The following is a 27,873-nucleotide window of genomic DNA, read 5'->3' as shown; positions in this document are numbered from 1 at the left end:
TTAGCTATCTTTGTTGAGGTACAGGCAAGACAAATATCAAAGTAGATGTAGGAATCTCTTTGTATTTACATTATTTTCCCCACCCTCAATGAGTTTATTCATTAATTAACCCTTTAGAGCATTTGTTATTCAAATTAAATTAGAAATACTTATTTTAACTTTTTAATTCGGATTCAGTTCATTAGAGGTTTATTTATTGAATGAAGAACTGAGCTAGATAGGGGATCCTGCAGAGATCCGAGGTTTAGATAGACATCCTCCCTGCCCTTAGTGAGCTTGCAGTCTGAGGTGGAAAGGGCAGTGCACAAGTAATATATGAGAGGCGTGATGTCTGAGGGAGAAAGGTCATTACTGGGGGAGGGGAGGGAATGATAAAAAGCTCCATGGAAGAGGAGGGACGTTTAAGTTGGGCTTTAAGGGATAAGTTGGAATGCAGTGGGAAGGTGGGAGGGGAGGGCATTCATAGCACTGGTATCCGCAGATGCAGGACAATGGGGCACATTCAGAGGCCAGCTGCTTGTGCAAGTTGTGTTGGAATGTAGGAAACGTCGAAGGGCAGCAGATGAGAGAGTGCTAGAAAGGAAAGGAGGGTGTGTTGTTACATCTGTCAATTGTGTCTTTCCTGTGTCTCCAGGTTTACCGATACTTTCCTGGATTTGATTGGTTCTTCCTTGACCCCATCACTAGCAGTGGGATTAAATTTGCAAATGATGAAAAGTAAGTGACTATTCTCTCTTCTGAAGCTCTCTTGTCTTCTGTGTATCTTCTGGGCAAAGGAAGTGTGTTAGAAGGAAAACTAAAGTATCTGGTCTTTGCTACCCACTGAATAAGAAGGTGGCTGGTTATCAGGCAGAAACCCCAGCTTTGCACATGCTCTGGGTCTGCAATTGGAGTGTTTTAAAATCTCAGTGAATTTTGCATTCTGAGTGGGCCCACAGAGTGTCACTAAATCTTTACTTTTTTCTTTTCCTATTCCAGAATTCACATTTTAGCATGACTAACAAATTCAAAAATGTGTGCCTTCAAGAATGAGAGGGGGATTACAGATGCCTTTTTTGCAGGACAGAGCACCAGGTCTGGAGTCAGGAAGACTCATCTTCCCAAGTTCAAATTAGGCCTCATACGCTTACCAGCTGTGTGACCCTGGGCAAGTCACTTCACCTTTTGCTTCAGTTTTCTCATCTGTGAAATGAGCTGAAGAGAGAGATGGCAAACCACTCCAGTGTCTTTGCCGAGAAGACCCCAAATGGGGTCATGAACATGACTAAAAGATGACTGGACAATAATAACAAATGACTCTTTATATAGTAGGAGAGGCAAAGAGTGCTGGGTTTAGAGTAGGAGAAGAACCTGGGTTTTCCTACCTCTGACACTTCCTAGCTGTCTGGTTCTGTCATGTTATTTAACCTCCTTGTCCCTCAGGCACTTCCTACTTTACTGCTAAGGCATAGACATTTGAATCTGCTTTCCCAGAAAGAAGATGTATGTACGTGAATTTAAATGAACCTGCTGCAAAGTCCCATTTTGATCCTGAAGTGACCTTAGAGATGAACTAATACCTAGCTTATTGCTTTGCATACAGCAGGAGCTTAATAAATATTTGAATTGAAAACAAATCAACATTCAGAGAAGAGACAAATTGTGTGATTCTTCACATTTATGAAATGTCTCACAATAGAATTCTTTTAAATACCAACCTCCCCTTATGCCTTTCAAATGGCTTGATTTACATACTTTATAGTAGTCTATTTACACAGTATCTTGGAGAACCACATTTATTTTGTAAAAAGAGGAGGCAGCCTTACAGTAAATAATATTGAATGTGTGTGTGTATAAAAATCAATTAAATTTGCTTTGCAACCATATCCATTTAAATGAAATTCAATACATAAAATGCCCTAACTACTTTTTACTCTCACTGTCTACATCATTCTTTTTGTCTGTTTATTCCCATTCAGTTTCCTCTTGTTTGGTCATAATTGTTGTGTATTCTTTTTTTTCTGGCTCTGCATTATTCCATAAAGTTCTTTCCATGTTTCCTTTTAACACATATACTTGAAAATCTTTTTTTTTTTTTTTTGCTTTTTGGAGGTCAGTTGGGGTTGTGACTTGTCCAAGGTCACATGGCTAGTTTTTTTGTGTGTGTTAAAGTGTCTGAGGCTGGACTTGAACCCAGGTCCTCTTGACTCCAGGGATGGTGCTCTATTCACTGTGCCATCTAGCTGCCCCTGTACTTGACAGTCTTAATGACATTGTGGTATTATATTACATTAATGTACCAAATGTCATCCAACCATTTCCCCTTTTGTGTTAGACATTTCAGTTGTTTAACAATTTCTGCAGTTATGTGTAGTTCTACTCTAATCTTGTGAATGCATAGCTCTTTTTTATTGTTGTTTTTGATAATATTTTGAAGGTATATTAAGTTAGAATTTCTTTATCAAAGTTATGAAATCTATTTCGTGTTCTCTTTTTTAAAAAATGAGAGAGATTTAACAAATACTATAGTATAGATCCAGTTATTATAATTGAAACCCAAATGTCAAATTCCCTTTTGCAAACATCCAAATACCATAAGAGTGAAACTTTCCGTGTCCGTATACTGGTCACCAAGGGCTAGAATGCTTTCTTGTTTTTGTGTCTATAACTTTGCTGTTGTTTTCATTCCAGTGTGAAATACATATCATGTTCCTTGCTCATTCTTCATGCTGAAGATGACCCCATCGTGCCGTTTCATCTAGGAAGAAAGGTATGTGGTCCTGGTTGGTGGAGGCTAAAATGAGCAGACTGTTTGAAAGAATATGGGTCCCTCAGGTAGTCAGTAAAGTTACCTTTGCTACTTATTGATAGAGAGTGGAGAAGATCATTGGATCCGGAGCTTAAAGCTAGAAGGGTCTTGGAGGGCATTAAGTCCAAGCTCCTTATTTTTCAGGTGAGGAAACAGGCTCAGGGCTGTCAGTGACTTTTCCAGCGTTTCTGGGGTAGAAACTCCAGAGCCAGAGTACTTGTACTAGGTTGTCTCAAAGGGCCGTTGTATAAATGATGCTGTACAAAAACTAGAAGCTGGGGTGCTCTGCTCTAACTGCTCTGCCAGTGAGCAGATTCTTTTTTTTAAAATAAATTAATTTATTTATTTTTAGTTTACAACATTCAGTTCCATAAGCTTTTGAGTTCCAAATTTTTTCCCCCTCCCCCCAAGATGGCATGCACTCCTATATAGGTTCTACATATACCTTCATATTAAACAGATATACTTTAGTCATGTTGTAAAGAAGAATTATAACCAAAGGAATGAACCACAAGAAAGACGAAAGAAAACAAGAGTGAGCAAGTAATTTGCTTTCATCTGCATCCGGTGAGCAGATTATTAAAGAAAAATGAGACTTTCGTGGGAAATTGTTTTCACTAAAATAGCAGATATGTTTGGAATTGGCATTGGATTAGAAATGGGTTCTGCCCTCTCCCTGGCACCATAAGGAGAAAATGAATGGGAAAAAATAGACAAAATTACTAATGTAAACTTGGTGGGGGTAGCTAAAATGTAGGGCATTTTATGGATTGAATTTCATTGAAATGGATATTGTGGCAAAGCAAATTTATTTAATTACATGTATGTTCAATATTATTTTGCTGTGTCCTTTTAAAAATAAGTAATTTCTACCTTTGCTGGATGGTTTATGGAGTATGGAAAAGGCTGATGGATGTTAGAGTTTGGTTAAAAAAAGTATATACACATATAAATATACATATATATCTTCAAGGAAATTATTGGCTGCTTGAGCAATGATTCAGAATAATTTAAAAATATCCATTCACAGATCAACATAACTGGTTTGTTCACAAGGAAGTTCAATTTTTATTACCAAAGCTGAGACAGGCAAGAAGAAGGTAATTATAGTGCTCTGTGGCAGAAGAGCTTCCTGTTTGTTGGCCAGGAGCAAAAGGAGTTTTAGTTTAATTTCTACTTTGTAAGTCAGTCATCCCCTGATGCAGTGAGACGGTCTTCTTTAACACCTCAAGCCAATGGGTGTAATTAGAAAGGATATCAGGGGTGGCTAAGTGGCACAGTGAATAGAGCACCGGCCCTGGAGTCAGGAGGACCTGAGTTCAAATCCGGCCTCCGACACTTAACCTTACTAGCCATGTGACCTTGGGCAAGTCACTTAACCTTCCAAAAAGCAAAAAAAAAAATTTAGAGAGGATATTCTTACACTCAGAGTCTGTGCTATTATCAGAAGAATGACACCTCAAAGGTTTGGGTTTTTAGCTGGCTCATGATCCTTCCCTGGAGGAGAGATGTTTCTACCGTGTTTCCCCGATAATAAGACCTATCCCGAAAATAAGCCCTCCCCTTACTGTGTAAGATTCCTCTAAAATAAGCCCTCCCCCGAAAATAAGCCCTATTGAGATTGCTACTGTAGTGAAGATGATCCCCTGCGCTACATGCTACATTACGGTACCCTCTGTATGCACCGCCCCCCCGGGTGAAACACATGCTGCACTCCGAGCTGCATCCAATCAGAGCTACAGCAGTGAGTGCGTCATCCTGTTCATTATTGAATAAAGGTACATTTTTTTGTTCACATTTACCTGTTTATTAAAATTGCTGTCAATGTTCATTAAAATAAGCCCTCCCCTGAAAATAAGCCCTCTGGTGTTTTTCTGTCCAAAAAATTAATAAAACAGTGTCTTATTATCGGGGAAACACGGTAATAGGAAAGAGTTGATTCTAAAATGGAATGGAAGAAGACAAACAGGCGTCTTCTGTAAATGAAAAGGGAAGGTGCCATATCTCGGAATGAAGAGCAGACCTTATTATTAGTGATATCCCTCCAGCTTTGAATTCTGTAATGTTTTATCTTTCTTCCACAGTGCCCAAGGCACTTCCAAAGATCCTCCGTGAAATACTTAAGCGCTCACTTCAAATGGTGCTTTGTTGGACACTGTATGGAGCAAATTAAACAGATCAGTGCTTTGTCTTTCTGCTTTTAATGTAGGGGCAGACATACTTGGGATCATAGAGAGCCCCTTAGAGGCCATCTAATTGGCCAAACCCCCTCATTTTACAGTTGAAAACGTGAGGCCAATGACAATTATATAAGTATCCAGCAAACATAGATTAAATATAACCAGTGCTAAGTCATCTTTGATGTTAAGAGGGGAGCTAAAACATAGAATAGTATAAACTGTATGCTAAAAAGAATTATTCTCCTATCCTTGTGACTTTGGCTGGTGGGGTAATGGTGTGGAGAATCTTGACCACAGATGGTCAAATGAACCTTTCTTCTTTATTCTCAACATTTCAATGGACGTTGGGAGCATGTTGGAGAAACTGAGTCAGATTTTTAAAAAAATTCTTTTTAAATAGCAATTCACTAGCAATGCTGGGTGTTTCTTGACTCCCTTTTCAGTGTCCTCAGCAGCAGGTTAAATTTCCTTCCCTTAACTTGATTGCTCTGTCCTTAACTGCTGGGATGTGGCATGATGGAAAGGGGTGACTGCTAATATATTTGGATTTGATTCTTGGCTTTATTACTTAGCACAAGATGATTTCTAAAAATCATTATGCTCTCATATTGGGCAGCTTTAGAACAGGTTAGGTATCTTCCTTCTTGTTTCCAAGGGAGGACAAACTCAGATGAATTAAGATGGTCAGTCTGGGGAGTGCTTAGTACTCCTCAGAGAAATATACTATATAATTAGGAAGTCTTACTGTTCTTAATAAAGTTACTGTTAACAGCACTGCAGGGCCTGTCACACTGCAGTACTGTCACAACCCCTCTTGTGTCTTGAAGCTCACAGGTATGTTACAAGTCTTAAGTGCTGTGCTATTGTGGCCTTACTCTCGTCTCACTTTCTGGTTCTCAGCTTTATAACATCGCCGCACCATCTCAGAGCTTCCGGGACTTCAAAGTCCAGTTTGTTCCATTTCATAGAGATCTTGGCTACAGGCACAAGTACATATACAAGAGTCCTGAACTACCTCGGATATTGAGGTAAGAGAAAACAATTGTAACAAAGTCTTCTCCAATGACTTCAGGTTGCAAGCCAGCCAAGAAAGCTTTACCTCTTGGAGCCAATCTAAGGAACAGGCGAGTTACTAGGGAGAGGGAAGAGGCCACACCCATTGTATGTAGTAGGTTACTAGCAAAAACTATTTTATGTTTAGAATATGATGATGTCATTTTCTGATTATTATGTATAATAACTAAAATTACTATAACTGTAATAGATTTGTGTTCCCTCTCTCATTTGATCCCTATGGCAGCCCTGTGAGAGAAACAGGTCAGGTCTTTTTTGTCCCTGTTTTATAGCTGAGGAAACTCATAACTGTAGAGATTGCAAAGTCCCTATAAAATAGCACAGGTAGTTACTGGGACAAGAAGGCATCCTGGTAAACAGTCAAGTGTTCTTTCCATTGTACTTCACCTCTGCGGACAAAAGACCTCCAAACATTGAAGATCTCCCGAAGACCTCATTGACACAGTTAAGGTTTTATAGGGTATTGGGGAATGATGATTGGAGCAGGATGTCCCTGCAGTTCGTTTTCTTCCCTCTTTTAGGGACCTGTGTGAGTTCTGTCTGACATTCAAGAAGGGCAAGGGAATATTTAGTCCAAACAATTCCCAAAGGGACTTATCTTTTTCTCTCTTCCTCTTTCCTGTTCTTTCCCTTCTGCCATCCCCTCCCTCCTCCCTCTCCTTTCCTCCTCATTGGTCTTATTCAGTCATGTCTGAATATATATGACCCTGTGGGCCACACTGTCCATGGGGTTTTCTTGGTTTTGCCATTTTCTTCTCCAGTAGGTTAAGGCAAACAGAGGTTAAGTGACTTGCCCAGGGTCACACAGCTTGTAAGTCTGAGGTTGGATTTGAACTTGGGTCTTCTTGACTCCAGGCCCAGTGCTCTATCCACTGAGACAACTAGCTACTTCCTCCACATGTAAGTCTCTCTCACAGCCCTTACTAGGTGTGCACTTCTGCCCAGACTTGATAACGTAGTTGTCCTTTTCCTCTTTTGTCCCCTTTGTCAGCCCTTCCTCCTGCCCTCGTGCCACTTCCTGAAGTATGATGCCCCCCTCTGGCCAAATTCCTGTGCCACTGGGTCAGACTTGTCACTCTGTGTTGGCCCAAGTACCAAGTACAGAAGTTCAGTTCTGAGGTCTCAACGTAGATTGAGAGAAGTGCTAAGCCATCAATGAAAAAGAACAGAATGGAATCTTATCGACCTAAGCATGGACCTCTAGAGCTGATTTGAGCTGCATAGAGAAGAGGTAGAGAAGGGGGATAGGCCTTTGATACCCTGCCCAAGGGACCCAAGACAAGTCTCAGGTGCTTTGTCTTGGCCCAAAAGCCTCATCCTTCTCATGCCTGTCCTGAGAGCCTTTGAGAGTTATTTCAGGCTGACTCTGATTTGACTTGTGAAATGACTTGTTTTGTCTGGGTTCCTCCAAGAGGAAAGGGCTAACAGTGGAGGCTGGTACCTTTTTAAAGCAACTTCACGCTCCGTAACAACAAGTGGAAATGAAATTCCCTCTTCCCCTTCACCACCTTAACAGGAAGCACTGAAACATAGGCCACTTAATCCACAGACCTTTATGGTTTAGCTTTTCCTGGAACCCATTTTCCAGAACTGGTGGAACATTCTGGGCTTGAATTTTATTTAAGCCTTAAACTGGTTTAGTAAGGAGTCTGAAGATTTCAGAAGTCAAAGTGAATTTCTTTTGGAAGTCTGGATTTCTTTGTTAGCTGCCTTCTAGCCCCACATGGTGTTATGGAGGCATACACTGAAAAGGGAAGGGAAGGAAGCGCAGTGCTAAGGACCCTGGGAGGTAGGTGCTATTTTTACCACCATATTATAGTTGAAGAAACAGGAAAGCAGAGTTTTAAGTGACTTTTCCAGGATCTCACAGCTAGCAAGTGTTTGAGGCCAAACATTCGAACTTAGCTTTTCCTGACTGCACTCAGTGCTCTCTCTACTTAGTCACCAGCTACCTCTTGCCTGGCTGGCACCTGGACTCAGTTGCCCTGTATTTGTCTCACAGACTGTTTTCCTTTGGTCTAGGGAATTCCTGGGAAAATCAGAACCTGTGCACCATCGTGAACTACTTCACTAAGGACTGGCTGTGTGAAAGCATGAAGCTCTCCTTCCCCCCCATCCTCTTCTTTTCCTTTGGATCAGTCCACAATCCTGGAAACTGTCAGCAGCAGATGAGCCTAGCACTCCAGCATCCGCAATGCTCAGGAACCCTGGCTTGTCATCAAGCTTGCCTATGGAGGGGACTCAAAATGACTCCAGTTGATTTGTTTAGCCCTGGTAGGAATGGGAAGCTTTACAGAACAACTCAGTGTGACCCCGATGGACCCAAGGATCCAACCAAGTGGCTGAAAATAGGAACCCTTCTTGGAAATTTAGAGTGGACCGATGGCTTTGCTTCTCTCCACCCCACAACTTGAGCTTTCTATAAGGTTGGTCATGGTTGACCTGCCATAACTTGATTGATTCTACTTCTGTCTTGCTTTTTTGGGGGGCTTTTTTTATGATGGAGACTTTGTTCTCTACTTACTTCTTCTAGAAGCTCAGCTGTTATTCAAGGTGAAAGGGATTCTTGCTGTCTCAAAACAAGGACTTCAACCTCTAACTGAAAGGAGTGGTGGGAGGGAACTCGAAAATGAAGGATTTATTTGGAGTTTTTCCTGTCTCTTCCTAGTATACCCATAATGAAATTTGTATGATTTATTACCTAGGCATACTTGCACTCCATGGCCATCATTTCTTTTCTTGGTGGTACTTTTGCTAATTCACAAGACTTATTATTTGTACTTCTCTTAGTTTATTTCTCTCCTATTTCTGTCTCCCATCCTTTTAACTAATCTGGGTCTAAACTAAGCATTTATTTAAAAATAAAATAGTGGTGGTGATCTGTCTTCCTTTTGTCTGCAAACCTAGAAAAATCAACCACACTAAGCACTTTGAGGCAGAAAAGTTTGTACCTTGAACAATGTCCATGAGACTGCTTTGCCCTGTGGTCTTAACTACAAAGTTTAAAGGCAGAGTGAGCTTTCCCAGCTTTAGGCCTTTAAATCTGTCTACTTAAAAAGCTGGGGCAGAACCTGGCTAGTGAATGTGAATGAAGTTTCCTTTGTCTTCCTTTTTTTGCCTTAGGCAAGACTCAACCCCCCCAAATCCAAGTACATACCAGAAGCACTCTATGGGGAAGGCAGTTCTGCACAGTGGGATAGGAAATGTTCCAGACTGCACATCAAGTTTCCATTTCTTTGCAATACTGGTCCCAAGGTGAAATCTTGCCAGCCTTCGGCACAGAATGCCCATTCCTGCAGTTGTATGTTGAGTAGCATGAGGACATAAGCATGTATGGGAGTTCTAGTTACAGGTGCATAATGTCTATTTTTAATGAATTTTATGCCATAAAAAGATGGAGTATAGTTTTGGCCCATGTTACTTATGAGCTGTGTGCCACTGAAATGCTACTTACTGGAGTTATTTATTGCACTGATAGATGTATCGTTTGGCTTTTTTTGTACAACCAAACCAACATTCCATGAGATGCTGTTGCTTTCATTAGACACCTATTAAATACAGTTCAACCTTAAATGAGAATATTGTCAATCTTCCCCAATTAACAAAAGGTCGGATTCTCCAAAGCATGAACCTAATACTGTCACCTACAGTTCCAATCATTAGGCCAGTATTGTGTATTGAAATTTAAAGTAAAATCTCTCAAAGAAAAAAATGCATAATTTTAATAAAGTTGCCTTTGGATCACTCCATTGTTGACTCTGCCCATTTTCTGCTTAAGTATTAAATACACATCTCTTTAGTTCCCAGGATCCATTCTATCTTAGGCCTCCTCACCCTGGCCTGTTTCAGAGTACCTGCTGTAATAGCTCATGGGAACAGGCTGAACTCCTTAAGCCCTTTTAGTGTCTGTGAGGTTCCTGAATCTTGGTTTATTATTAGCACACTGGGCTTGTGTGGAAAAGGGCTTATTTTATTCCAGGTCAGTACAAGCCACTTCCAGGTTAGAAGCATCAGTCTACCTTGTGGGAATTTTAAATTAAAGTATATCCCTGTGTTACAGTCATGTCCTATAGACAGTGTGGCTGAGAAAAGGACACAGAGGCTGTGGAGATAGAATTGATAAGATCTGGAGAACTGAATGTGGGAGTGGGGTGAGAAAGAAAAGCCACTAACAAACACAGTAAAACACCAGCCTGGGGTCAGATGTCACTCAAGTCTAGGCCTGGCTCTGCTTCTGCAGAGTAAAGTGAGTACATTGGACAGTCTTGTTCTCTAGAGCTCCTTCTGCTTCATAATTCTAAGTCTACGTACTTATTAACCAGAAGTATCCTAGCTTGACTGCAATGGCTTATCATGTGTCATGGACAATAATACCTATTTTCCTAGTGTTCTTAATGTTTACCAAGAAAGCACTGAGAAGTTTTAACTCAGAATGCAGAATCGTGTGGCATAGCCACACAAATCTGAATGCTTATACTTCTGTTTGCCAGGAATTTGGGGAGCGGGGTGTCAAGATGTCAGCAACCCAGGTCCATAGGGGGCTTTATTTTTAGAAATAAAGATGCCATTGTGGCATTACTGCTCCTAGCAAGGTCTGAGTAAAGCTCCAATAATCAAAAGATCAATTGTTCCATGTGTTAAATGGTCTGAGTTTCTTTGGATTAGTTTACATTGTAATTCTTGATTCAACCTGCAGCTGCGTGCACAATTGTAAAACAAGGGGAACAAGGCAACTTGCTGGCCCCATGTTTTAGAGCCTCCATTAGCATCCTTCATTATCAAATACCTACAAAGACTGAAGTGAAGATGGGTTGGAAAGGTACTGGGGAGGGGGGCCCAGAGAACTGTAACATAATGAACACCATTGCTATTAAGACAAAATACAGCATATTTTCTTCCCACATTATCCAATACTTATTGCCTTAATCTCAAGGATGCTCTTTGAATAACTGGATTTCAAGCCACTGTCACAGCATTTCATAAGGCATTTGACTAGAGAGGGGCAGGACTGAAAGGTGGGCATCTCACTGCCCTGGGTGTCAGCCTTGAGAAAAAAGTGGGCTAGTCCCCCTCTTCCCACCCCCCATCAGAGCTGGGCTGAAGTTAAATTAAATTAAAAAATTAAATTAATCACTATTGAATTCCACATTTTGGGGCTGATACTTGTGACCAAATAGTGGCACACTGTCATTTTCCACTAAGCTGGATTTATGGCAATCTATCCTCTCGATGACGAGAACAAGCCTGGCCTCTTCAGGAAGGGCTGACTCCTCTCCCCAACCTAATTTTTCTTTTTTTTTTTTGCCTTTTGGAGGGCAGTTGGGTTTAAGTAACTTGCCCAAGGTTACATGGCTAGTTTTTTTGTGTGTGTGGGTGTTAAGTGTCTGAGGCCGGAACTGAACTCGGGTCCTCCTGACTCCGGGGCCAGGACTTTACTCACTGCGCCACCCATCCCCAACCTAATTTCATCCACCGCCGCCTATGGGGTGAATTTTTAGCTGTAGCCACTAAGCCAAATCAATGATGAATAGGCATGTGCTACCCTCAGTAAGTGTTCTTCCCTGGCCATTGCTGGCCATGCTGCGCGCTGGAGCGTAAGAGGGGAGGATGCTTAATTGATCCTTAGTGGCTGCTTGGCTTGTTACTAGGCATAACCCAGATAAACTGGTAGTGGAGTCTAAGAACAGGAGGAACAGAAGCATTGATGTAACAAGTAGGGTTTTGAATGTGCATTTTTAAAAAAAGCAGTCTAGGATGTGTGTCCAATTAACCATTGACATAATTGTTTAATCAGTTTCTCACACACAAGGATAGTAACAGTGGTCCACTACAGAGTGATTTCACATATACAGTGCTGGATTCATGGAATACAGAATCTGTGTACACAAGGGTTTGAATGTCGCCAGGGTGGAAAACATTAGGGCTCTGCCCCAGGGCCAAGCCAGGGTTCGGTTTCCCTCCTAAACCAACCCTATTGAGTTCCTGGAACAACACTCCCCATCAGGCATTCCTGGCTAAGGAAATGTCCCATTAGCAAAACCTCAATGGCCTAGCATACTAAGAGTCTGGCTTGTTAAATGGCTTGTTCAAAAACAAAGAGACAGAGACAGTAAGGCAACAGGTATCCATACACACCCAACATGCAAGGAAGGAAGCCTCTGAGAATAACAGCTTGATACTTAAGGAATTAAAATCCGAGTTTGATCTAAAAATCTGGTTCTCTTTCCAATGATCCAAAAAGGTTAATTGCAGCTTTTCCCATACCTTGTTCTTTGCAGATTTTCATTACTTTGGAAAATTAATCAGTATGAGAGCTACTCTGGAGTGTTAGCTTAGCCAGGGAGGCCTGTCTCTTACCCTACTTTCAAAGAACAGGACAATACACTTCCACCAGCAACAGAGAATGCTTTGGTCTTGGTGGTTCAGCAAATACAACAAAGAAACACACCCCAGATTTGCTTCTAAATCACAATCTCTCCATTCTTCAACTCTTTAGGCCACTCCATTATAATGTGGTAGAGAATAGCAGATAATAAAAGTAGGACTTAAATCAAAAACTCTCACAATCAGACAGAAAAAAGCAGAATGTTCAGCCTTACCTCCTTTTTCACTATGGGAAAGTACATCGTAGGACCTAATTGCTCTGAAAAGACTGGGGGAGAAGCAAATTTTGTTTAGGTAAAAGCCCAAAATGTGAGCCAAGATGAGATAAGGGACCCCTCTTCAGGGGAGTCCTTAGCCAAAGCATAAGACATGTTCTAGTACACCCAATGGGAACAGGTCATAGCTGCTGGGTGTCTGGGTGGGGCTAATTAGTATTCAGACAAGTTTAATATATTTATGGCAAAAAAAGTACCATTTTCAAATGGTATAGAAGGAAAAAACTATAGCTGGTTTTAGTTCCTTATTAATTTTTTTTGAAAAAAAAAAAAACATGCTAACCTTCAGGTTAGATAGTTTTGTCCTTAAAAAATGTATACAATCTATTTTGGTGCTGTGTCCTTCATCTTGTTCTGTTTTTGACACTTCTAGGAAATGTTATAATCACCCAAATGTTCCTCTGGTAGTTTGGACCAGTAGCTGCAGCAGAGCTGTGATTTGGGGACCAAGGGAGCCTCTCTCAAGCTAGAAGTTTCCATGTTAGCTTATTTGATTGCTGGCCCTGAACCCACATGAAGCTATAGCTTTCTCTTTGTTTACTGGTAGGATATGACAGGGCAATGCTAAGAGAATCTGTATACTTGGCAATAGCAAAGGTTTTACCTACAAGAACAAGTAAGAACTTCCTGCGCTTTGGTAAGTTCTAAGGACCTATTTCTGACCAATATGGACCCACCTTGTCCACCTTCAACTAGGAAGAAAGTGTGTCTGGAGATGTAGGAAATAAGGAACATTGGGAAACAGGGAATATGTAATGCTGGCAAACCTACATCCCTAACAGCATTACTAACTGAATCTTTAAGGCAAATTGCAGCTTAAGTCAGTAATAGCCTCCTGACAACAGAGGTTACATGACCACCACCCAGGTCCAAAGAGGACTGGACTAGAACCGGGGAGCTCGGTTTCCTGGGGAGCTGGACACAAGAATAAAGTGTTCTATCTGTTAAGGAAAGAAACATAGTCTTTGTCGACAACAGCCCCTGTCCCTCCCCCCGCTTAGCAAAAGGTCTTTTTCCCTTAGAGCTCCAAATGTCCCTGTCTGCTAAATATCATTCTTTACATGTTGTGTTGGCACCATGGGGTTTGGCCAGAACTGCACCTTTTAGTACTTTCTTTTTTCAAAGAAAAAAAATGCTCATTATTTTCTACCTAGTCATGATCTTGATTTTTCCAATGGAACTGCCTTTAAAAAATCCAGACATCAACAAGTCTTGAGACAAAATTATTTCCCCTCCTGTTCACTGATACACAAAGAAGATTAGACTACATAGACTATGAAATTCTATGGAGATATTAAAGGTTTTGTGATCCTATAGGGTCAGAGAGGACTCTGGGGTGGGGGGGGGGGGAAGGAGGGAAGTGGGAGAAGGGAGAGAGGGAGGAGAGTGTGCACTCATGTGTGCATGTGTGTGTGTGTGTGTGAGACAAAGGGGACTATAACAGTCCTGGATCATTTTCAAAGGAGCCTGACAGCCATTGCTGGGCCTGATGTTCACTACCAAAGCTTTGACTGAAATGCACATTCTCCTATCTCATCAAGACCATTTTCATATAGACATCAGGTGTTGCAATGCAGAGCCCCAGCAGCCTGAAGTAAAGAATGCAAACTGGCTGGAAGAGAACACTCGTTTCCTGGGGGAGGAAGGACAGGACAGCAAGCAACCCCAAAACTGTGCATACTAGCAAGCAGGATAAAGCCGGCACAGTAGCCATTCCATCCATCTACCTACCTACCAAACGCTCATTTCACTGAGGATTTTTCTCCTATCTTCCCAAAGCTCCTTTTTTTGGGGGGTGGGGGGAAGGAATAATAGGAAAGGGACAGAAATTCCCAAAGCGCCCAGCACCCAAGCTACCTCACTCACTAACCTGGAAGCACAGGCATAAATCATGCCTCCATTTTTTTCCCTCAAACCATCACCACCACCATCACTTCTCTGAGAAATACTATTTTATAAAGACAAGATCATCCACCGGTGGTAAAGAGACTGCAAACTGCATTTGGTGCAAAGTTAACTAGAAACCAGAAGCACTTTCATCTCGAATCCACGAGACTGCTGTTCCCAGCAGTGTGCCACTGACAGGACGAGCTACTCCCTGGGGATGTTAGGGGGTGGGATCTTCACGTCTGACGGCTCAACACCCCATATCTCCCTGGCGTATTCAGAGATTGTCCGGTCACTGGAAAACTTCCCAGAGCAAGCGATATTCTTGATGACTTTCTTTGTCCACTCTTTGGGATTCTGTAGAACAAAAGAGAAGTTAGAAAAACCCATCAGAACTGAGGGACTGTGGCTATAAAGATCAAATACCTGAGGATAAGCCTACAAGCTGTAATTCTGGCTCTCGAGGCAGTCTGTTGGGAGGTAAGGAGTCCCTACCTCCTATGTTGACTAGGAGACTATTACTAAATGATGTGGGCCCCCAGAGGAAGCCCAGGAGGGTGACCTAAAAGGGAATGTACTGCTATGGAAGTAGCATGCTTACCCTGTTTAGCTCTGCCAGTGCAAGGGCTGGGAACAGAACCTGGAAACCTCAGACACTCCATTCAACTTAGGAAGTCTTTAATGAGCACCTACTGCATGCCCATGTGTGCCAGGAACACAGAATGGATTCACATAAGGTAAACAACACAAGCAAAGCTGCAGAGGCCAGAATCAGCATGTGAGGGGGCCGGTGAAGACAGCTTAGGCCTGGCCTGCAACCCAGGCCAACTATCTTCTGAGTCTCCAAGGGGTAAAAAGAAGGAAAGCAGTGAGGGAGAGACAGGATGGGGGAAAGACTAGCAATCCTAGATCAAAATCTCTCCTAGTGCCTAAGGCCTAACGTTCCTTCAGGACATAACACCCTGAAGAATAACCATTCAATCCATCCTTAAGAGTCTTCTAGCCATTCGTTTAAAAACCATAAGCCAAGAAGTAGGGAAAGAAAAAGCATGACTGTTGCCTGATGGACCTTACTCCTCCAAACAGGGAAGAATGAGGCTTCTTTGACTGGGCCATTTCACTGTCTACAGGCAAGTTCTCTGGAGATAAGGCAGGGGCAATCAGAGAAAACGAAACTCCAACCCCTCATTCTAGCTCTTAAATTACAGTTTGGGCAGATGCTTTCATGGCAGAGGAGGTTAAAATCTTAATTATAAATATGGCCCTGATTTCCCATGGGCAGTGCAGTGGTGTAGTAGATAGAGTGCTAGGTCTGGAGTCAGGAGGACTTGAGTTCAAATCCAGCCTGAGACACTTACTAGCTGTGTGACACTGGCCAGGTCACTGAGCCCTGTTCGCCTCAGTTTCTTCACCTATAAAATGAACTGAAGAAGGAAATGGCAAACTATTCCACTATCTTTGCCACTAAGTGGGGTCAGTCACAGAGAGTTGGACATGATTAAAAAAATGACTGAACAACAACCATTTTCCGTGACCAGAAATAATGAAGAAAAGTTTATATGTTTCCATACAAATGGATGAAGCTTTCTTTGGGATAAGAAACTGAGTAAAATATTCACTGGGTCCACTCTGGGACCTTTCGTACTAATGCTACTAGAAGATCACATCACCACCCTGCTTCACCCTGACTACAAGTACAGGTTGTGGTCACCCACAGGAGAGAAACGTGTAGCTTGCTGCTCCTTTACATCAGTACTAGGCCCTAAATCTAATGTTACACAAGGCTGCCTGAAAGCAGGTACCAACACTTTAAAGATACATCTTTTTTTTTCTTTTTGGAGGGGGGAAGGCAGGGTAATTGTGGTTCTGTGACTTGCCCAAGGTCACACGGCTAGTAAGTGTTAAGTGTCTGAGGATGGATTTGAACTCAGGTCCTCCTGACTCCAGGGCCGGTGCTCTATTCACTGCACCACCTAGCCACCCCATAGACACATTTTTTAATAGAAATTTTTGTCACCCAAAATATGACAAATACATTAAAAAAAATTCTGGCACAAAATCCAGTCAGATTCCACATTTGCTCCGTCTACATTCTTTTAAAATCATTTTCATTCCAAATGTCAACCTGCTGGGCTTTTTAAACTCTAGACTTCAATTTCTAAAGCTTGGGGAGATTGACCAGGAAAGACACTAAGCAGCCAGAACCGCTTCTGCTAAGATACCACTTGTAGTGAGCCAAGTACCGTTGGCAAGGGAGGTCCTGGGGAAAACCCTAAGGCTTAACAGATACACAGCACATAAGACTGGAAGGGCAGCCAAAGGAAAGGATTCCATTTGTTTTCCTTGGATCCAGAAGGAATACGCAGGAGCAGGAGGTTTCTGGTTTAGTAAGGAAAACTTCCTACCAACCAGAGCCCAAGCCTCCCATGTGACAGGCACGGGGCTAGTGCAAGGGATGCCCATAGAAGTGGGACGGCTGCCTTGGGGAGGTAATGGCAGCCCCCTCACTAGAGAAAGTCAAGGATGCACAATCTAGGAGGTTCCTCCTAACCCTGAGCTGATGTGCTATGTGTACATGTATGTATTAGAATGAATGCTGCTTACTCCTGCCTCTAGGCTCTCCTGGCTTCCTTTCAGACTCTGTACAAATTCCACCCTCTGACAGGCCTTTCTTCTGAGATTACTTTCCATTTACTCTCTCTCTTGGAGAGAAAAAGAGTATAAATACATACATACACACACACAGAGACATACAAGTATGGGTGTGTATGTGTATATGTAATGGGAATGGGAATTTGAAGATCTTCTCTGCCCCTTAATAAGTCTAAGGGAGTTTGAAGACCTCCCCTGCTTTGAAAGTAAACTCTTCGGGGCAGCTAGGTGGTACAGTGAATACAGCATTGGTCCTTGAGTCAGGAGAACCTGAGTTCAAGTGCGGCCTCAGACACTTAACACAAAAATTAGCTGTGTGACCTTGGGCAAGTCACTTAACCCCAATTGCCTGCAAAAAAAAAAAAAGATGTGGAAAACCACCTCATCAAAATGTTTAGGGCGGCTAGGTGGCGCAGTGAATAGAGCACCTGTTCTGTAGTCAGGAGGTCCTGAGTTCAAATCCGGCATCAGACACTTATCACACACACAAAACTAGCCGTGAGACCTTGGGCAAGTCACTTAACTCCAACTGCCTTCCGAAAAGCAAAAAAACCCCAAAAAACAACAAAAAAAAAGTAAACTCTTCCCCCTAATAGGCTGAATATAATCACATGGAGCCTGTGGTGGGAGGAGTTTACTAAAGGGTAGATCAGAGCCTACAGGAAATTGGGAGTAAGAGCTAGACTAGATGGTTGGGAAGAGAGCATGCTTCTGAGGGAGACAGACAAGCTTGTGAGTAAAAGTTTTTTTGCCACCTGCTGTGACAGCTAGGCTTGTGTTGATTTGTGGGAAGGCTAAAGGATGGGGATGGTGTGGCTCTCTGCTATTTTGTGGTGCATTAACTTCTGTGCTGTTATGATAGATTTGGTTTCGTGGTGCTGGGATGTGGTTTTCTAGTGTCTGGATAAATATTTTGCTTCTGCCTTCTATATGGAGAGTCTATTATATTTTGCTATCAAGCACTATGCAGATATACTTACCATGACCGTGGATGCTATGAATATCACACTGGTGCTACAGTATGTATGTATGTATGTGTGTATGTATGTGTGTGTGTGTGTGTGTGTGTGTGTGTAGAGAGAGAGAGACATACAAGTATGTGTGTATATATGAAAAACTTGCAGTTACATGGCTGCTTGAATGTTGTCTCCCCCATTAGAACATGAGATCCTTGACACCAGGGTTTATTTCTGCCTTTCTGCATATCTCAGGGTGCTTAGCACAGCCACTGGAACATGGTAAGTGCTTAATATGTGCTTGGTGACTGAACTTCACACTTCACAGTTAAGGCTGACACTGAATTGATGAATGGCAAATAAAGAGGGATGGTGTCACAATCTCATGGCAGCCTTTTTAATGGCTTTCAGAAGTCATTTGGCCTACCAATCTACAATGAACTCACTCATATCTATCAATGCCATTCTCAATTCCTCTTACCCAATTGCACTTGCTTCTTCTACTGATCTCTAAGACAGGGAAAAAAGAATCTGAAAATAGCAGCCATCCTTGCAGTTCCCCCTAGACCTTAACATAAAACAAGTCATGTGGGAATAGAAAGGTGTAGCAGAGTGACTGATACTAAGCCTATTCTGAATTTTGTGTTTATCACCTCATGCCCACATAACTGCATTTGCTGCCTACGTGGTTCTCCTTACCTCTAATTTCTGTCCTCTCCAATTAACCTGCTACATCAGTCACAAAAGCAGCTTTCCACTGCTTCCTGGTCTAAATTCAAAGTCCCAAATCGGGAACCCAAAATCCTCTTGTCCACAGGTCCAATAGGAAACTTGTCCAGCCTCAGGTTCCTCTACTCCTCCAAGACACTGTTGAATCTAGCCAGCCTGCATTTTTTTCTGACTCCCAATGCTCATTCCTGCTTTTATGTCTTTGCTCATGCTTTTTTCCTGCTAGAAATGCTCTTTCTTGGGCCAAATTCCAAGTGTCAGGTCCAAATCGCCTCCTTCACCAGCTTTCCTAGACAATTTAAGACATTTCCTTTATTCTGAATTTCTGCAGCACAAGCACTGCCCTGAATTATCTTCTAGCAGTTTCATGTATGTAAATCTGCTTTCCTTAATCAGATTTCAAGAGGAGAGAGACGATTTCTCCTTTCTTTTGTATATTTATAGGGCCTGGCTTAGTGCTGACAGTACAGCAAGTACTTCATATACAGTAAATTAATAAAAAGTGAAAAAAGGAAATGCCCCTGTGCTCATTTTCATGGCTACTTTGTGGCACTGGTGACTTAAAAAAAAAAATCTAATGAAAATACACCAATTGAAGTAAGAGAGAACGGTTTCCAGCACTGCTACAGCATCGATAACCTCATCATCACAGCTACAAGAACTTGATGGATGCATTCCTGATTGGCCTTAACAGCTTCCTTTTCATCTCAGGACCAACAGCCCAATCCTAACTCTTCACTCGAAGGAGATATGGCAAATCTCCCTGCTGGACTCAAAGACAAGTTAAGAGAAAGAATCCCTGCTACCAACCATGCCAAGAACATAAGAAACCTGGGCGACAGGGAAATGGGGGTGAGTGGGGAGGGGAGATCCACAGTGCTCGGGATACTATAAGTGGAAAGGACAAGGGAGCGGGTGACAAGGTACAGAAAGCAGAGCTTTTTGCATTTACAGTCTCGAAGGGAAGATGTTAGGCTGATCATGGACACCCAAGTAGGTAACTCATGTCTCTAAAACGTTCTCCAAATTCTCTACAACCCCACTTGGGGGCTACAATCTAGTCGTGAAAATACCATTTTAGAGAATCCTCTTTGAAAATGAGAGCAACACACAGCAGGAGAGAGATGGTTTGTTTCTGCCCTTGATCCTCGTAGCTGGACAGGAGACTGGGCAAAGAGCCTTATCAGGCAGACCTCTCACAGAAACATCTGACATTTGGTCGCAATATCTGGTTGTGCTGGGCTGTGCCATCCTGCGCGAGAGCTGGCTTTCTGAGCATCTCATGCCCCTAAGTTCTCAGAGAACACATGAAGCCTTACCCTATATAACTGGTCCACTTTCGCTTGGCATTCTATATAGGCTTCATAGTCAGCAAACACTTTAAACCTGAAAACAAAATAGATTGTGATTAAAATAAAGTTGGGCAAAGTGAAAAAAAAATACTCTGGAGAAATCATATTCTACAATAACAGGGACATGGGTGAATGGACAGAAAAGATCCAGTTCTTTGAATTTTTAACACTAATTCTTTTAAAAACAATCTTCATTTCTAAGGAAATTTCAAGAACACATTCCTTATGTATATCACAGTTTTGATAAACACCTTAAAGTTAGGGCTAAAAGCAGTTAACTTACATGATAATGTCCATTAACAAAAGTACCATTACAAACCCTTGAAAATCTTGAATGTTATGTACAGAGGAGCTATCTGTTTATGTCAATGAGTACCTCATAGCTAACTTCTTCAAAAGTGGAAAAGATCTGGGGTGGCCAGGTGGCACATCCTGGCTCTGATACTTAGCACCACACCCAGAAACACCTGGCCATGTAACCTTAAGCACGTTACTTAACCCGGATTACTTTAAAAAAATATAGTGGAAAAGATCTGGTGTAATACTAGTATGGGGTAGTCCCTCCAGTGATGCGTAAAAACATCATAACCTGGTGTCTGACTTGATGAATAAATTATTCTCTCCCAAGTGAACTAGTCTGATCCTTGTATTAAAGACATACATACAAGACCCCTGCTTGAAGCCCTTTAGAAGCTTGTGGCACCTTGATAACATGATGAGACATTAGAGTTGAACTTTAGTGGAGAATGTCATGGTGAGAGACCCACATTTATTGACTACATTTTTATTTAGTCTTCTAGTTCTAAATATGTTTGCTGATCTTGGTTCCAAGTATAAAATCAAGGTTTTGTGGCTTTTTAAATATATTTTAATTTACCAAAGACCAGCTATTAGGCAGATGTGCTACTTAAGAGCTATAGTAACAGAGGGAAAATGAAAATTCTAGGCACTAGCCAGAAAGTTAACTTTGGGGCAGCTAGGTAGCACAGTGAATAAAGCACCTGCCCTGGAGTCAGGAAGACTTGAGTTCAAATTCCGGCCTCAGGCACTTGATACACTTTCTAGCTATGTGACCTTGGGAGAGTCACTCAACGCCAATTGCTTTGCCTTCCCCCCTCCAAAAAATAAAAAGTTAACTTCAACAAAAGAGCTGAAGTTAATAGCTGACACTTAACTAGCTAAACATGGAACTACTTACTTCCTAAACAATGGACCTTAACCAATGAATATGACTGAAGTCAGTACTAGTTAATAACTAGGTTGTGTAACACCACACAAACATACGAAGGCTTTCTTAAGAACCTATCTACTCCATTATCCATCTACTAATTTTACATAAGCAGGGGAGACTATGACTAAAATTTCCCCTGTAGGAAAGATTAAAGAAAGCAAATATTACTCCTCCAATTTTTAAAGCAAGGGTTCTTTAGGTGGGATCCACAAACCCTGGTCTATGGAGAGATTTCAGGGGTCCATGAACTTAAATAAGAAAAATTAAATCATTATTTTTATGAACCTCTAACTGAAATTTAGCATTTCTTTCAATTAAAATTTTTTTTGGAGGGGAGGCCAATTGGGGTTAAGTGACTTGCCCAAGGTCACATGGCTAGTTTTTGTGTTAAGTGTCTGAGGCCGGATTTGAACTCAGGTCCTCCTAACTCCAGGGCCTATGTTCTATTCACCGTGACACCTAGTTGTACCCAAATTTTTTTTTAAAGAAACACTGTTTTGAGAAGTGATCCAGGACACAAAAAAAATTTAAGAGCTCCTGAATGTAAAACTAAGATACTTAGGCTTCTGTTTATAATTAGGCCCTTAGTTCATTTCAATAAAACTTATTTTCAGTTGTTATTGCATTTACGGATATCTGTATAATAAGCCTCGGGGTAGGTAGGGAGCTACTCCAACAATCTCCACTTCAGTGATGTGGAAACAGAGTGAAGAGGATGTGTTCTGCCTTAGGTAAGGTCTCTAGATAAGCCATACCTGGACAGAAGAGGAGGCAGGGGAAAAGCTGTATCTATGATGGTTTATGTGCATCACAGACAAAGCTTAGACTAGAACCTGGATCATTTATTCCCAGGACCAAGTGCTCTGTCTTGAAGTTGAGGCCTCTGTCAGAGCTACAACTATGTGCTGAAGTTTACTCATCCTCCAAAATCACATATCAATAATTACCGAATTAGTCTTTAGTTACTAGAGTCATGTTTAGCTCCCCTTCTGGCAGCCTCAAGTTTATATCTATGAAGAGAGAGATGATGGGGGAAAAGATAAAACTTTTCCATGAAAATTCAGCTTTAGGTGGTGCAGTGGATAGAGCATTAGGCCTAATGCTATCTGGAAGATCTGAATGCAGAGTCAGTCCCATACACTTACCACCTATGTAACCCCGAGAAAGTCACTTAACTTCTTTTTTTTTTTGGCCTCAGTTTCCTCAACTGTGAAATGGGGATAATAATAGCACCTCTCTCCCAGGGTTGTTATGAAGATCAAATGAGATATTTGTAAAAAGTGTTTAGCTCAGAATCTGGATATAGTAGGTACTGTATAAATTATTCCTTTCCTTCCTTTACCCCTCAATATTTTGTGAAGTATCAAAACAGATACAGATAGAATGAGCTACAGATATACAGAAAAGAAAGGTTTTGCACTCAGAGGGTTATGCTTGGGCTTCAAATCAAGGAAATTTCTAGACAAGCATGAAACTAAAGCTAATTTTCTACCTGTCGTGATACATTAGCATGTTCACAATATCCCTGAAGCAGTCAGGATCCTTAGGAGAGAAAAAGCCACTGCTGATCTGGTCGATCACTTGCTTCAGCTCTGGGATCCGGTCATAGTACTCCTTGGCATTGTACCTGCAGGGGAAATAAGTACAAATATTCCTGATTTTGACACATGAGTAGATTATGTATGATGACAGGCCCATGTCCAAATATGAGATGTCTTCTTCAATCTAGCAACTTTTACTATGTGAACATACAAGGGTATGCTGCAATGTTTACCAATATTTCCTCCTCTCTTGCAAACTTTTATCAATTAAACAACAAACTTTCAGTAAGTTCCTACTACATACCAAGGACTATACTAGGCTTCATGTAGAAGGTTGTGTTTGAAGTAAGTCTTGAGGAAGAGAGGATGTCTAGGTTGCTAAGGTGAAGAGGAAGTGCATTGAGCCCCCAGGGCTGCCAGCATAAAGGCAAGAGAAAGGGACGGAACAGAGGGGGACCACATGGGCTGGCTGTATGTGTGGGAAAGGGGAAGTGTCTACATCTGTGTTTCCTTTGTGATATTTATGTACTATTGGTCTTTCCTCTAGCCATAGACCAAGGAAAGGGAGCTCTCATAACACCACATACTGCTTAGGTAACAATTTTTTATAATATTACAAAATCATATTGTGCTCATCTCTGAGGGAATGGCCTTATGATGAAGCTGCTTCTTCTCAAAAACCTTTACCGGATTCACTTGAAAGACTAAGCCAAGTTCAAATTCCTCTGCCTTTCAAGGCCCTCTACAATCTGGCATCATTCTACCAAATATAATGTCATGAAGGACTTAACTCTTTCATCTCTGAAACAGAGTTCCTGGCTCCCATTAGTAGCTGCCCCTACTGCTGAGTTCCTCAGCTGGCCTGCCCCATAGGGATAGACTGGTATTAGGAGTTTCCCATTACTCCTCAGGCCATCTCTTCACCAGCTGTCTTCCCCGTCCCCCCACCCCTTTCCAGGTACGAAAACCAAAATCAAATCAATACATCAGTCCTGCCACTGCTACTACACAAGTTGTGACTACCACTCCACTCAGGCTACACTCACTATCACTACTACCTTTCCAAACTGAAATGCCCCTTCCTAACCCTCTCCTATGTTTACTGTCTCCCTCTATAAGAATGTAAGCTCCTGGGGGCAGCTAGGTGGTACAATGGATAGAGCACTGGACTCTATCAGGAAGGTAAGTCCTCAGTCAGGAAGACCGTAAGTTCAAATCTGGCCTCAGACATTTACCAGCTATATGACTCTGGGCAAGTCATTCAACCTCTGTTTGCCTCAGTTTCCTCACCTGTAAATAAAATTTACAGGGGTAATAAAAGCACTTACTTCTCAGGGTTGGAGTTTAGAACAAATGAAATATCTGTAAAACTCTTAGCCCTGTGTCTGATACATAGTAGGTGCTATATAAATGATTTTTTCCTTCTCTTCCTCCCTTCCCCTTGAAGGCAAGGAGTGCCCTCCATTTTGTCTCTGTATGCCCAGCAAAGCACTGTACTTGACACACACCAAGTGTTTAACAAATTTATATTTCATTCATTCATTGTCACGTTCTATTCCCTACCATGTATTCAGTGTTCAAGCCAAACTGTACTGCAAACATACTCTGCATTCGCCTACCCTGCCCTCACTGGCTGAATTCTAGCCATCTTTTAGAAAGGTCTCATCGAACTCAAATGCCACCTCTTCCATAAAGCCTTCTCTGATTCCTGCCCACCAGCAACAACCTTTTCCCACACAAATATAACAAAGCACTTTGTTCTGCATTTGTCTAAAGTGCTTATCACACAGTGTTTTGATCCCATTTGCCTGGACATGTGTTCTATCCCTCTAGAGTGTTAGCTCCACAAGAGCAGGGACCATCTCGCGTTTATACTCTTGTCTCTTCTCCAGTGACCAAGAGAGGGCACTGCAAGAAGGAAATTAATGTTTGTAAAATTTAATTCTCAAGTTCAAGCAGTGTCCAACTACAATAATGACCCTGAACTATAAAAACAGCATAGATGCCATGCTTTATGGTACAAATGGAGGAGAAATTACTAAGCAATGGAGAAGCACATACCCTTTCTTGTCCATGGCCTCCACATCCTCCACCCTCATACCAAAGATGAAAAGATTCTCTTCCCCAGCTTCCTCAGCCATCTCCACATTAGCACCATCCATGGTTCCAATAGTGAGGGCTCCATTCAGCATAAATTTCATGTTCCCTGTGCCTGAGGCCTCTGTGCCAGCTGTGGAGATTTGCTGTGACAGGTCAGCTGAAGGGATCACTGTGAGAGGAGATGAAAAGGGCAACATAAAACAAGATGAGTTCATTCAGCCATTCTTTAATCCTGGGTCTATCAAACTTAGTTTATCAGACACTCCAAGATCTGCCAGAGAAATAATCTACCAAAACCAATGCTGACCAAGAAGAACTTATTGCCTTAGTTTATAGAGGGTTTTTAGCCCATCAGTAAAAATGTCAAAAAAGGAGGATTCCCAGGTGCCCAAAGAGTCCATTTAAATAGATAATATAAGAAGACATTCCTTTAGTAAAATGACACTAAGTGCAAAGGATCGGATACAGGGAGAGATGACAGCTCAACACAGAATAGTTTTTGTTCACTGGGATGATGTGGCACCTAGAGACTTAGCATCAGATCTCATAGTTTATCCCAAGAGTGCTCTCAATTAGAATTTTCCATGATCTAGATGATAGAAAAGCCGCACTCTACCACCTTACAGTTTCTCCCCAACATGCTGGCAAGAATGGTTCTTTTGGTCTTTTGTTTTACCCATTAATACATCTTAGTGTGATGTCATTGCTATTCAAGTTTGACAAATAAAAAGACAAATGGAGCAGTTTATGATATATTGCTGCTTTTCATTCTATTACTGGAATACTGATATAAAGAACAGCCAAGTCCAGTCCTTCCTCGAAGGAGAAGTAGCTAGGTTTGTGGACAAGGAAGAAACAAAGTTATTCCTAAAGGCGCAAGTAAAGCTATGTCCAAGAGCTTCCCTAAGAAGTCTTCTTTGAGAACATTATGATGAATCGTTAATATTACTATTTAGAGAGTTATCTGAAGAATAAAAGAACATTTAGGCAGGACTCTGAATCCTGAACTATTACAACTACCATTCTATGTATAGGATTGCCAGTACACTTAATACTAAATAAAGCAGAGAGGAACACAGGAGAATTGAAAGAGATGGTGACTAGAAAGAGAAGGAAAAATTAGACAGAAATTAGTTCATAATTTGAATGCATTTCTTTATTTAGGGAGCCTGCAAAACTGCTACTAGCAGCTTATACCTAGTGAGTTTAGAGCCAAGTGTAGCACTGGGGACTGAAGAGATAACTAGGAACTTTCAGAATTCAAACCCCAGCTCAACTCCTTACTGGATGGTGCAAGTCACTTGCCTGCCAAATATTTGTCTTTGTATTAGGAAAATTAGGATTTAATTTGAGATTTCATCAGCTTTCATCAATCTGGAAGAAGTTAGGAAGGGTGATCAAGGTTAGCATGTATACATCTGATGCACATTCTTGTAATAACTCATGAGAGAAATCTCACTATTTTCAAAACTCCTTCAATCCCAGCTGCAGACATATAAGAACCACTACCAGTGGCTGCCAGAATCAGAAGTAGCAGGTGAGACCAAATGCTGTAAGAAGAAAAGAAGCATCTAATTTGTGAAAAGTCAAAAGCAGATATACTAACCCCAGAGGAGGTTATAAAGAAGGAAGGAGAGGGATTTCAAAGAACTCTGCAATATGAATGATGTTCCATATGTTAAATACATTTGCTTGCTAAGAAACAGGATTGCTATATATAAAGTAAGTCAGGTCAGACTTGACTGAGTTTTCCATTCCTGAATTCTCAGAGGGGAAGAATATTTTAGTAAGTTTCCATTCAGTATGAAATACAGTAACTCAAAGCTATTAGGCATCCTACGGCCTTATTGCCTTTGATCGTGGCTTCTTCCCATGTGAGGGGACACAAGAGACACAGGTCCAACAGAGAGAGACTAAGATCAAAGATGAGGGAGAAGAAAAACTGGAAAAAATTCAGAGAGTAGGGAAAATAGAAGGAAGGGATGAGCTTGAAGGACAAGAGACAGGAAAAAGAAAGCCATGAAATAAGGGGAATTCAGTGCTAAGACAGCCTGAAGACGACGGTCCCCTGTGGTTGTCTGGTTCTCCTGCGTCACCTCAGCCACCAGGCTGCCCTGGCTTCTTTCGAGCCCCATCTTCAACACGAAGCCTTTCCCAATTCTTCTTAATCCCAGTGCCTTCCCTCTCCCTCATTTCCAGTTTATCCTGTATAGAGCCTGTTTGTCCCTAGTTGTCTGCCTGAGATCTCCCTACTAGACTAAGAGGTGCTTGGGAGCCAAGACTGTCTTCGGGCTTATACAGCACAGTGCTTGGCCCACAGGGTGCTTAATAAACCTTTACTGACTCACAGACAATTCTAATTTTAAAACCCTAATGTCCTTCTTGGTCATGCCTACTCTGCTAGTTGAGTACATACTTTAATTTCTTTCTTTGACAATAGACTAGACAACAGCTAATGATTAGCCTTTCACCCTTAGCATTCAGAGGCCTAGAAAATACTCCCTCTACCTGCAGCCTAAAGTTAATCAAGTTTAATCGAAAGTTACACTTAGTTCTAAGGAAAACCAAGGACTGCACAGAGTCTCAGGCTCCATATTCTCCATATTACAGTTGCCAGCAGGGAGCAGAAGAAAACAGTATATGAATATGAGTTGCTTCCAACAGAACCAGGTCTCTCACACACACACACACACACACACACACACACACACACACACACACACA

At 41.6% G+C, this 27,873-nt stretch overlaps 2 protein-coding genes across 4 annotated transcripts in view; one reads left to right on the top strand and one right to left on the bottom strand.

Annotated features, from left to right (window-relative positions):
• Positions 1-9,789, top strand: part of ABHD12 (abhydrolase domain containing 12, lysophospholipase) — a 159,046-nt gene extending 149,257 nt beyond the window's left edge. For all 3 annotated transcript variants that reach the window (XM_069075544.1, XM_069075541.1, XM_069075542.1), the window contains 4 exons: positions 635-717; positions 2,671-2,749; positions 5,869-5,996; positions 8,065-9,789. In XM_069075544.1, coding sequence (XP_068931645.1) covers positions 635-717; positions 2,671-2,749; positions 5,869-5,996; positions 8,065-8,116 — 342 coding nt within the window. In that variant the 3' untranslated portion in view covers positions 8,117-9,789. The remainder of the gene's footprint in view (positions 1-634; positions 718-2,670; positions 2,750-5,868; positions 5,997-8,064) is intronic.
• A 2,019-nt stretch (positions 9,790-11,808) lies between these two features.
• The window catches only part of PYGB (glycogen phosphorylase B), a 95,798-nt gene continuing 79,733 nt past the window's right edge, over positions 11,809-27,873 (bottom strand). Inside the window, exons 17-20 of the mRNA XM_069075540.1 lie at positions 25,111-25,318; positions 23,001-23,135; positions 20,245-20,311; positions 11,809-14,945 (exon numbers count right to left, since the gene is read on the bottom strand). Coding sequence (XP_068931641.1) covers positions 14,793-14,945; positions 20,245-20,311; positions 23,001-23,135; positions 25,111-25,318 — 563 coding nt within the window. The 3' untranslated portion in view covers positions 11,809-14,792. The remainder of the gene's footprint in view (positions 14,946-20,244; positions 20,312-23,000; positions 23,136-25,110; positions 25,319-27,873) is intronic.

Source organism: Petaurus breviceps, unplaced genomic scaffold (genome assembly GCF_028583685.1).
Source record: "Petaurus breviceps papuanus isolate PSGF00001 unplaced genomic scaffold, PetGlider_PUasm1.0 90919, whole genome shotgun sequence".
Taxonomy (NCBI): Eukaryota; Metazoa; Chordata; class Mammalia; order Diprotodontia; family Petauridae; genus Petaurus; species Petaurus breviceps.
Note: the sequence above shows the minus strand (reverse complement) of the source record. Positions and strands in the feature narration are given on the sequence as shown.